The following is a 12,245-nucleotide window of genomic DNA, read 5'->3' as shown; positions in this document are numbered from 1 at the left end:
TTTTCTATTTTCATTAATCCATTTTGCTCATGTAAAGTTGAACGTTTGAAACAGACCTGTCTACCATTTTTCCTAGCCTTCATATGCCCTTACCCCGGAAAGAGATCTCATTCAATTTAACTTAAGTAATGAATACGTCGGCGATCTGCTCTTTTTGATAACCTCCAGAGCTGTATGTCTCGATGATTCAATCATTCTATTAACATGAAGTCTTAGACTTATTCATAAATAACTACCTTCTGCTGTTATTTTAATACATTGTTAACTGACCGACGTTGGACTCCATTCATTTATCCCCAAAAGCTGAAAAAACTGAACTGTATTTTTTTCAGAAGCCATTAATTTTTTTTTCTTTTCTGTTTGATAAAGTCGGCCACGTCACTAAATTGTTGTGTTTTTATTTGACCTACGCATTTTCCCAACATGTTGAAAACATCTCCCAAAATAAATATGATGACGAACAAAGAATTTTTATGATTGCACATTATCTAATAACATCTATTAAACGTTATATGCCAGTGAGAGGTCTTCCATTAATTGTTTTTATTAACAAAATGCAAGAATATTGTTTTGCGACATAAGTGAGTCACAACAGTCTAGAACATCTTGTTTTTTAGCGATTCTCTTATTAAATTAACTGTTCTACCGAAAACAGTCGGTAGTTTGAAATTGTTTTTGAAATATACGTATGCTCTAATTAAAACTTGAAATCATTACTATATATAGACACAAGTGTATCCACAAAGCATTTTTTCAATTGTACGTTACGCTTGCGTCATACGGACGGGTTTTCTCACTTAGGTGCGAAGTGCAATATTTTATTATTTGTGAATCGACCTTAGAAAGTTCCCCCATAGTAAACCGAACTCTTGACATTAAAATGGCGGAAACTCATCATTAATCGGTCTAGTTCCGACAATCATGTACTCAAAATAAACATGACTGCTCGTGTGTTTTAGATAATTACACCCAATCTTCGGATTGCCCGAAGCGAACTCGCCTATAATGAATTTCGTTGACTATTTCGTTCATCAATGTTGTTCTTTTAAAAACTTAAATCTTAGATGGCATTGAAGAATTGAAACAGAAAGCGTTGTTTTAAAATAGTAAAAGAAGATCATAAAATGTAAATTCTATAATAGAAACCGAAATATTGTTAGAGCGGTTTTAATTTTGTAGCCAGTTGTTCAATTTCGTTGAAAAGTACAAATCCGCCATTGTTAGTTCTAAGTTGCCAGCTTATGGTTGATTAATAATTAACATTTTCAACATCAAGGGCACTTAGCCAGTAGGCCTTAAAATCTGGGCCCATATTTTGGTTAGTTGTTGTGGGCAGTGGCGCCTACACCTCCCTTATCAAGAAAAATCTTTTTTGGCAATTTTGACGCTTAGAATTCATCTATTGCTTCGATAAAATCGATTCTATCTCGGTGACGATTTCGTTCAATGGCATTGGAAAGTTGATACCAGTCTTTTTGGCAGTTTTTTGTTGTTGCGCGATAAAATAGCCACGGCCCTCGACATATATCAATCAAATTAAACCTGGTTGTTGAAAAAGTTTATTGATTATAACTTATGGACGTGTGCATTCAAAACAGCCCCATTCATCACTCATTGTTTTTTTGTGACCTCACACTTTAAATATATATGATCAATCCAAGTCGAAATTAAAATACTCTGCCATTATAATAACTTAAATACGTATAAGTCAATATTCTATTGGCTAATCATAAACCACCACTGCGTTTTCATTGGTCGCTTGCGTTGAGCCTCAGAAGAAACATAGAACATGCACAACACCTGAAGCAGTCTCGAAAGCCTCTTTGTCATGTAAGTACGTTCGCCTGGCGAGTTCAAGTGTCTTTAAAATGCTGTTTTTGTATACTCTATTGACACTGTTCTCTTATCAAGTATCGACTGTGGCTTGTTCCGAAATGAATGTCAATGGCAGGAGCTTCTTGAGATTCGATTTGCTCGGCACAAATACGTCTATAGCTGGAGCGACTGATACACTTAGTCTTCGCTTCAGGACCATCGAGCCGCACGGTTTGTTATTTTACGCTCATGGTGTTGGATACGTTTCGTTGGAGCTGTATAATTGTAAACTAAGGTAGGAACATATGCCCTCGCCTTGTTTCTTGTTCAGTGTAAAACGGTTCGACTGCTACTGTGTTGCTATTTAATTATCATGATTGGTTTCGGATAAATTAAAAGTGCTTTATTTTTTGAGTTTTCAACTTGAATCCGGTATTTTTGGATGTATTTTCACTTTGGCTAGAGGCCCGCTGTTAGTATTGTTTAAGGCAGACGCTGAAAACACATGAAACGATAATTCCTGATGTTGGTCTAAACAATATATAACACTTTAACTATAGCTGTATTTCTTAGTTCATTTAATTCAACATTGAACTGTCAGTCATTTTGGTAGCTACATGGCCGTTGTGTGTTTACCCAGGTAGACTACACTGGAGGTAATTTTTTGGAAACAAGTTGCAACAACTTTCTCTCGTGTTGATAAGTGCTGTTATGCAAAAGCTGGCTGTTTACCGTACAGGCATCTCTGTTGCCAAGGCAGTCGAATTGTGTACTTAAAATGTTACAATTGGAAATTTAAATTGTTCCAATAAATTGTAGTACCAACGATAGACCTCGTGTTTGGTTTGTGAGTAATGTTTGATAAACTAGAACTTTATACTTTGCCTGAATGAATTTCGTTAAGTTAAGAAATGGCTGCATAAAAACTGTTTAATCTCCATGAAGATGTATTTTTCTTTGAAGTTAGCGATATAATTGAAGTATGATGCAATTTTACATCTAATGACATTTTAGTCACACGTTATATCCGTCTTCGTTAGCCATGAGTCGTGACGTAAGCCATAAAAAACATGGCTACTACGCAAACGTAATTTGTAAAATTGTCAGTTATATACAATCTTTACTAAACTCAATTGCTACCTGCGTTTGTCATACATTGTAACGATATGTATAAGGCTGTTGGCATTAGCTATATACAGATTATACCATCTTGCTACGGCTGTGGTTTCTAAAAATAGATTAAACAGCTGAATTTTTCTGGCGACTGATTGCGCCTAGGCAATTGCTTCTGATGAGACATTAGCAAATTCCAGCTGTATTGAATTTCGAAAAGACGTTTTCATGACGTAGCTTTGAAATTATCCATGCTCTATACCCGTCGTAAGCCGAACTTTGAGCATTTTAAACTTTGCAAAAGGACGAAAAATTTATGAAACCGGCATATGGTCATAACTCTAGTTGAGAAAAATGTTTCTATTTTTAAAAGTCCATCACTTGTGTTTTAGTTGACGCATATATATATGTATTACAATTTCCAGATATATTTATTTATGTAAAAGTTATACTTCATACCGCCGTCCACCTATAACAACTTTTTCCCGAAAACTGAACTCCATCAAAGAGTAATTTGTATATTTTGCTCAAAGAAGAGCAGGAGACTGGGGCGAAGGCAGGTGTTGCGCGTTTGTTTTGTCGCGTATAGTGTATTCAAAGGGCTATGAGAACAATTTGCGGTTGAAGTAAATGAAGTATTAAAAATCCACTAATTCAATGCCTTAACATTACAAGAGAAAATCTTCACAAACGGCATTGTGTTGTTAGCCCCGCCAGACTGATGTACGTATGCTGTCTGCGAGTTACGTACCCGGAGATTCGACTTCATAGAGAAGAACAAATCTCCGAACTCCTAGACATGTGACATAATTTTGAAAGTCTTTAAATAAATATAGGTCTTTCGTCATCTAGCGTTGTTAGGTAATTCTGGAGCACGCAGGGTCTAATTAAAGAAGTGAAGCCTGGATTTCACATGTTGTATACGTCATATTGTATTACATCAAAACGTGTGGCAGGTTTTTAAATTGATTCAAGCTTTTATCAAAAATGACCTGTTTGTCATTAACGTTTGCTACACGATTTGCATAATAAAATGCTTCCCATCGTTTTCTGCCGGAATCTATCGATAAGCTTTAGTTGCTATTAGTGGGCAGTAATTTTTTACAAGTAGAGAAACAACACCCTCATTGCGGATTTAAATTGCCAATGTGAGTATAGACACTCGATGTCTTTTACTTGAATAAATGTTCTGCCAAAAATTTTAGCTGAGGATGTAAGTGCCTTGTGAGAGGAGGGAAAAAGTGCCGGTTAGAGACATTTTCTTCAACAACCCACTCCATCCCTCCCATTTTCGAAGACCATTCGCATTTCTAAGCGTTTAGGTATATTACATTGCATCAAAAATCATTTCATGGATGTATCATTTGAGAAAAAATGCAAATGAACTCTGCAAAGATTTGGGAAATCACTCATTGCGCCGTGGAAATCCATTTTGGCCAATGGTGGGTTACAACCATCTCTGAGAGTAAGAGAACAATGGATTGCTTGCCATTTGAAATTTGGATGAAATTTGCATTGTAAATAAAGAAAATCCTTTGTTGAAATTATTCAACATGGCGACTATGACGTAGTTTGCAAACCAAGAATAGCGCAACAACTAAAAACTTGTGCATATAATTTGATGGGACATCAAATTTATGCACATCACCAACACATCTTGAAGCAGGATCAGTTCACAACTAACTTTTGATTTTAAACTTGCGCTTTTAGATACACCATAAACATGGGTCAAGAATTCATGTTCATCTTTGGTGATAAGCTTTGCGACAACCAATGGCATAGCGTTGTCATAACACGTGACGTACAAAAACTTCGCGTGCGCCTAGACAAAGAGGCTCCAAGACTGGTGCCAATAAAGATGGCAAAACGTTTCAATGCTCAACGCATTCTCCGTATTGACATTAGAATATACGTCGGTGGGACGCAAAAAAAGACGAACGAAATGAAAAAGACAAAACTGGTGGGAGGTTTTGTGGGTTGTATAGCAGACGCCCTATTCAACACGTATAACGTAATATCTGAGGCTCGCTCTAAGCGAAGGGGATTCACCGCAATTGGTGATGTGTCGTTTCGCTGCAAACCAACCGTATATTTTGAACCGTTCGGTTTCAATAACGATCGTGGTTTCTTGAAATTTCCAACTGGCAATCCTAACAGCTTTTCGGTCCAGTTGAGATTTCGCACATACGATGAAAACGGTATATTAATTCATCGAGAGGGTTCCAAAATATCAGTTTGGGTTTACTTGCAAAATGGCAAACTCAAGATAGATTTTTACATTCCGAAGACGCCGTTGTTCAGTATAAGCACAGACTCGTGGATGCACAATGTTAATTTCAATGACGGTGAATGGCATGCCGTTACTGCGTCAGTCAATCTAACTAAAATTACATTTCGTGTCGATAACGAAGCGCCGAGCGTCACCAGTGTTCATGTCAACAAATACGTCAACAGTTTGAAATTTGAAAATGTGACGTATGTGGGTGGTGGCATATACTACAAGAAAATGTTCGGTTTTGTTGGTTGTTTGAAGGATTTAAAAGTGAATGGCATTGCTATCCAAGCGAGAAAGTTAAGTAAGGTGAGCCAGACATGTTTATGTTTCATGTTTAATTCACGGATGATACGAGTGGTTGCGAAGAGACAATTTAACAATAGGAAATAACCGGCCTGCCTCATACTAACTGTTTACATGCCAACATGGCATTTAAGATCCCCAAATCGGGCTCGACCACGCGTGAAGCACTCGTTTGACTGGACTATTCTAATAAAGTTTTACTTTGAGTTTCGTGTACATTTTACTTCTTCTCAAATGGTAAAATGACGTTACCTTATAGAGTTCTCCTTGAAATTGCATTCTGTTATTTATCAAATAGCCAAACATTCGACATTTTTGCCCTTACGGGTGTAGTGAAATTAAAATTTATGATACAGGATCAGCCTAAGTTACCCTCCTCCTTCTCTTGTTCAGTTTGCTAAATGAAAAGGTTTTACCGCACTGTATATTTCAAATGACGTATTAAGCCAGCCAGCCATTTTAGTGCTTCCATTTTGATTTGTCCGTGTTGACTTTGTCTGAAAAAAGGTTTCATAAGACTTGTACATGAATAATGAAAATGCTCAATAGTTCACATGGTAACACTAAATCTTGCGGGTAGGCTACTCTACAGGTAATATCGAAATATATATTCCCAGAAAAATAAAGCCCGGAAAAGTCATATCTTCCCACAATAGGTGACACTCATATTCATGGATTTAAACGTGTATCTTTGAAGGATGTTAAAGTGGCGAATGTTCAGCTTGGCACTTGTGGAATGCAAAGTTTATGTCATCCAAGCTCATGTGAGCACAAATCGCGCTGTGAGCAAATCTCGAACAATTTCACGTGTCATTGTAAGAGATTTTTTCGTGGTAGATTCTGTGAAACGCCATTATTTCAAAGAACTTGTCAAGGATACAAAAAATTAGGGATGAAACAAGATGCCTACTGTACAATAGATCCCGATGGTAAAGGTGATCTTGCTGAATTCAAGGCAAGTTCATTCGCTATCACATATTTCCCACAATTCCAAGCACGTGTTTGCGTAATACTTATACATGCTAGGGATACCCTTGGGACACCTCTGTATCTTTAATAAAAAACCAATACTCCGTGTGGATTTAATGTAAAAACAGTAAATAATGAGGGTTTTCAACCCAAGCTTCAGCTCCGGTAGGAAGTTTCCATTACGTGCTGGTAGATGTAGCAGATCGTCCAGGTTGATGCAGTCCTAAGATGAACTGTTGGTCTTGGTGTTTACTGATGTTTTGGCAACTTTAGCGGTAATCATTTTCAGAATCAAGGTTGTCTAAAGACTCTAAACGTCCTTCAGTCATCATCACTGCACTAACCTGTACGATCAGCATATAACCATACTCTCGAGTTGAAGCCGTTCATCCTAGAGGGTTCCATAACCAAAAACTCACGAAGTTTTAAAATGACATCGAATTCTACCAGTCAAATTGAAATTCATTGTTTTGTGATCATGTCACGTCATGACATCGGGGTTTCGGTTTAAAAGCGTCAGTGTATCTGGCTTTGGAGATACTTCGGCCATAGCATATTCCTTCATGGTAAATTTACTCTTTCTTCAATACATGGTATTTCTAATGACCCTTTAGGTTCTATGTAACATGACTGGTGATACAGAGGCCGTGACTGTTGTCAATCACACGCGAAGCATGCGTCCCATTCAGATAAGAGATGAAGCGTACAGATATAGCTATGCTATGAAAAGTTGGGCTCACAAACTTGATTACGGGGGAGTCGATCTTGCAAACGTCCGTGCTATGGTTGAAGAAAGTCGATATTGCCGGCAGTATGTCAAGTTTAACTGCATCAACACTAAGTTTCTTACACCACGTGACCGTAATTTACCTGGTGCTTATTGGGTTTCTCACGATGGGATGGAGCATCGATATTGGGGAGGGTCAACAAAGGGAGCGGCCTGCGCTTGTGGTTCTACAAAATCGTGTCATAATCCAGCAAAGATGTGCAACTGTGAGACTGGCGATGGTGTTTGGAGGCAAGATGCGGGTAAGTTGATGTTATGACGTTATGAGCTGACGTGTGATTGAATGTGTAGAATTTCACGTGAGGAAAGAAAGTAAAAAACTAAAAATTGATAATCTGAAATTATGTTATCTCTATTTTACGTGATTGTAATATTCATTGTATACCGTCAGGACAAGATCCAAACCCATTTTACTTAAGTAATTTTACTAATCGTGAGATTTTCTTGAGATGATCTCGTGTTTGTAGATGTAGTATGATCGACTTAGGGGGTCCCTTTGAAAATTATATGATAAATGGCACAATTTATCTTTATCTTTCATATTATTAACTTATTTAAAAACACAACCGAATAATGCTTTGCATGCCAAGTAGGTAGACAGAAGTAAGCATAAACATAGACATAAAGGCAGACCGAAAGGTGGACAAAAAGGTAAGACACCAAGGTAGGACATAAAGGTAGACACAAAGGTAGACATTAAGGTAGACATAAAGGTAAGCATAAAGGTAAACAAAGGTAGACATAAAGGCAGACCGAAAGTTAGACAAAAAGGTAAGACACCAAGGTAGGACATAAAGGTAGACACAAAGGTAGACATTAAGGTAGAACAAAGGTAGAAACAAAGGTAGACATAAAGGTAGAAACAAAGGTAGACAAAAGGTAGACAAAAAGGTAGACATAAAGGTAGACATAAAGGTAGACATAAAGGTAGACACAAAGGTAGACATAAAGGTAGAAACAAAGGTAGACACAAAGGTAGAAACAAAGGTAGACATAAAGGTAGAAACAAAGGTAGACACAAAGGTAGACAAAAAGGTAGACATAAAGGTAGAAACAAAGGTAGACACAAAGGTAGACATAAAGGCAGACCGAAAGTTAGACAAAAAGGTAAGACACCAAGGTAGGACATAAAGGTAGACACAAAGGTAGACATTAAGGTAGACATAAAGGTAGAAACAAAGTTAGACACAAAGGTAGACATAAAGGTAGACATAACGGTAGAAACAAAGGTAGACATAAAGGTAGACATGAAAGTAGACATATAAGTAGACACAACACAAAGATAGACGCAAAGTGAAAACGTTCCTACAACCTCGTTGTTAGTTAAAAACAGATATCTTATGTGTAACTATGTGTGTTTACTGATAACATTTCAAGAGATTCTTCACAGCAGTTATCTTCCATTAGAAATCACATTTTTGTCACTCTATCAGTAAAAAGTGATTGGCAGCGTTTAGAAAGTAAAAAACAATCAATGGTTTAAAATGCTGTCGTTTTATAGGGTATCTTACGAACAAAGACCATTTACCCGTCGCTGCGTTGTTTTTTCCACTGTCCGCTGGAAGTTCAAACTTCACCGTGGGTCCGCTGGAATGTTTTGGACGCAAGAAAACGCGGGCCCGCGCGATTGAAAAAGAGAAATTCTTTGGTGTCGCTTGTCAACCGCTCGTCACGACACGCCCCCCGTTGTTTCCATGGCAAAAGATCACGTCTACGGTTAAACCGACTCGGCCCCAGGCTCCAACAACGCAGGTACCAAATTTTTGTTGATTGTAGGGCAAAAATATATTTTACAAGTTGCAAAATAGTTTATGAAAAAACAAAAATGAATCGCGTGCGCTGAGTGGTCTTTAGCTGAGTTTATCTTGTGTAAACCGATCAGAGGTCAATAAATTAAATCAATCAACGAATATTTGCAAATCAATCATGAATACATGTTAAAGGAAAAATTAAAACATTTGTTTTAACTTTATCTGTTTCGGATTACTGTTATTTTATAAAAGAAATAAAAGATGATCACAGTGTTTGTACTGGCTCATGTCAACGGAGAAGCCTTTTTGGAGAACTCGAGAGCAGATCAGTGCGAAGGTAGACACAAATGTATACATAAAGGTAGACGTAAAGGTAGACATAAAGGTAGACATAAAGGTAGACACAAAGGTAGACACAAAGGTAGACACAAAGGTAGACACAAAGGTAGACACAAATGTATACATAAAGGTAGACATAAAGGTAGACATAAAGGTAGACATAAAGGTAGACATAAAGGTAGACATAAAGGTAGACACAAAGGTAGACACAAAGGTAGACACAAAGGTAGACACAAAGGTAGACACAAAGGTAGACACAAAGGTAGACACAAAGGTAGACACAAAGGTAGACATGAAGTTAGACCAAAAGGTAGACATAAAGGTAGACATAAAGGCAGACACGAAGATCTTTTATTTCTTAAATAATTGTTGTCTTCAGAGCAAATACTCGAAAAATATAATACTCAAACATGCATAACACACTTGTGCATTTCAAACAAACTCATACTCAAATCCTTTCACTCCACGTCCTTGAAAAGATGACAATTCAAAACTAAAGTAGAGAGTCAGACCTTAAAAGTCCAGGGCGTGGAGCGAAAGGAATTGCGGGCATGAGTAATAAAATTATGCATTTTAGCGTAATGTAATTTTCTTATTGCATTGTTTTGATTGATAGGAACAATGTTACACCCTGACCCATGTCCTTTCCTTTGTATATTTGCCTAATGTTCCTTTGTTTTTACCTAAACTAGATGATTTCGACAAAGAGGAAGACAACAAACAACTCAACAACATATAAGCCAACGACAACATACCTTTCCCTAGGATTAACACAGTCTACTTCGACGACTAAGGTCATAAGCGACAGTTCTTTTGTGCCGGAAGAAAATCCAAATCCATTAATCGTGAATGTCGCGAATGTTGAAAGAAATTCGGAAAAAACGAAATTTTCTGATTGGTGGTTGATATTGGTCGTTTCAACTGTTTCGCTTGTCATGATTGGCTCAATTGTGCTCGCAGCTTTAGTTTATCGAAATAAGAATAAAAATGGCGTCTGGTTGAAAGGTATCGACTCCATACAAACCAATTTATCGGGTTTTGTTTTATGTTTTGGAAATGATTTAAACTCTTGTTTGCACAATTGATTTGAGAAAACTTGTCAATGGTGGTTTAGCAGCTAAAATTTACGTCCAGTTTAGAGTGTTTCCTCTGACGAGGTCGGGAATTTAGCAGGAAATTTGTATTTTTGAAATTTGCTACCGGGAAACGAAGTCCATATCCAGTTCTGGAAGTCAGGAAACTCCTCCCTGAAAATGTTTCCTTTCGATTAAAATGGGTTTTACTTTACTGATATTTGCGATTATTAAGGAGATTCTCATTAATTTTTTCAAACCTGCATACGGAAACCTCCGGGGAGGGAACATTGCTCCAATTCAAACTCCCTGCGTACAACTTAATTATTGAATGAATGGGTAGACCAAGTCAGAGAAATGCTAGAAGGGGGGGGGTGATGAATTAAGCGACTATTCATTGTGTTTAACTTTTTTCCACATAACTTTTAAAACTGCTCACATGGGTTCTTTCTTTGCTTCATTTAGGCTTATTCGCGTTTAGCAAAGAGTCCAGAATGCCAACGATAGAAATATACCGGCATTCCTTGCAGGTTGACACCCCAGATATTTTACACTTCGATGATTTCAAAAACTCTAAAGTTGTCGACGTCCATCTTCTTAACGGTCGTTCGGCCACGAAGAAAAAGAAAACGGTCTCGTTCAAAGATCAATGCTGAAATATCGCTGCGGCAATCAGCGAGAGAATGTTTGAATTTTCAACATCACTTTCGGCGATAGTTCACATTAATATTTGATTTTTAAGAGCACTCGTTCGAGTGACGAGAGGGCGTGTGAGCGCCTAGTGCAATGTAATCATCGCTTGAGTCATTCGAGCCTAAAAGTCTTGGAATGTTTTCAAATAAAACAGGCGTGCCGAGCATTCCTATATACCGAACTGCGCCCTTACTGTAATATGACACTGGTAACTAATATATCGCCCATCTTGTTGTAAATTTCCATGAACTTCCTTTTCACTGAGAACACTTGCCTGGCTGTCAAGTGTTGGAGATCGTTACAGAAACGTAAAGGAAAACTTTCATGTGTAATGTATAATGCACTTTGTATAGAGATTTGTAATTTGGTTATAAATAGTCATTTGTTATAATCACAACCTCCTGGACATGATATAGAATGCTTTGAGTATTTGTCAGCCGTATAAGTTCTATTCATGACGTAATGATATTATTTGTTTTGGTGATTTCCCCCATTAGACGTGATGTTAGCAAGCATCACCCATCTCTATCCAGCTCAAAAAATCGTTGCCGCGTCATATCAAGTAATGTTTAGAAAGAGCATTTGAAGCTCAAAACATACTCCCACCTTGTCAATTTTACATTGAAATTGTTTCGTTGCGTAAGCAAGTAGCAATGTTTAGAAAGTCATTGAACATTGTGACGATCGAAACATACTCCCACCTTGTCAATTTTACATTGAAATTGTTTCGTTGCGTAAGTCACCAAGTGTGCTGTGCGTACTCGCGCAAGCGTGCGTGTATTTCGTAGAAGGTATTGTCATTGAACATTGTGACGATCGAAACATACTCCCACCTTGTCAATTTTACATTGAAATTGTTTCGTTGCGTAAGTCACCAAATGTGCTGTGCGTACTCGCGCAAGCGTGCGTGTATTTCGTAGAAGGTATTGTCATTGAACATTGTGACGATCGAAACATACTCCCCGCCTTGTCACTTTTACATTGAAATTGTTTCGTTGCGTGAACCATTGTCATTGAACATTGTGACGATATACTGCCTTGTACATTGAAATTGTTTCGTTGCGTGAACCACAAATTTTATTGTGTAGACTCGCCCTAGCGTGCGTGTATTACCGTATAAGACATTG

General features: G+C 37.6%; 1 protein-coding gene across 2 annotated transcripts; it reads left to right on the top strand.

Moving 5' to 3' along the window:
* Positions 1–1,797: 1,797 nt before the first annotated feature.
* LOC124435849 (contactin-associated protein-like 2) lies at positions 1,798–11,531 on the top strand. Of its 2 annotated transcripts, XM_046985793.1 has the most exons (7): positions 1,799–2,110; positions 4,639–5,509; positions 6,204–6,461; positions 7,090–7,504; positions 8,764–9,014; positions 10,045–10,357; positions 10,891–11,531. In XM_046985793.1, exons 1-7 carry the CDS (start codon positions 1,869–1,871, stop codon positions 11,079–11,081), a joined length of 2,541 nt encoding a protein of 846 aa, XP_046841749.1. In that variant the 5' UTR covers positions 1,799–1,868; the 3' UTR covers positions 11,082–11,531. The 2 variants fall into 2 exon arrangements, with proteins under 2 accessions (XP_046841750.1, XP_046841749.1); XM_046985794.1 differs by lacking the exons at positions 10,045–10,357; positions 10,891–11,531 and adding an exon at positions 9,266–9,309 and having other exon boundaries at positions 1,798–2,110.
* Positions 11,532–12,245: the final 714 nt, after the last annotated feature.

This window comes from Xenia sp. Carnegie-2017, unplaced genomic scaffold, assembly GCF_021976095.1.
Source record: "Xenia sp. Carnegie-2017 unplaced genomic scaffold, XeniaSp_v1 HiC_scaffold_16, whole genome shotgun sequence".
NCBI classification, from domain to species: Eukaryota; Metazoa; Cnidaria; class Anthozoa; order Malacalcyonacea; family Xeniidae; genus Xenia; species Xenia sp. Carnegie-2017.
The sequence above is the reverse complement of the archived record's forward strand: the minus strand, read 5'-3'. Positions and strand labels throughout refer to the sequence as shown.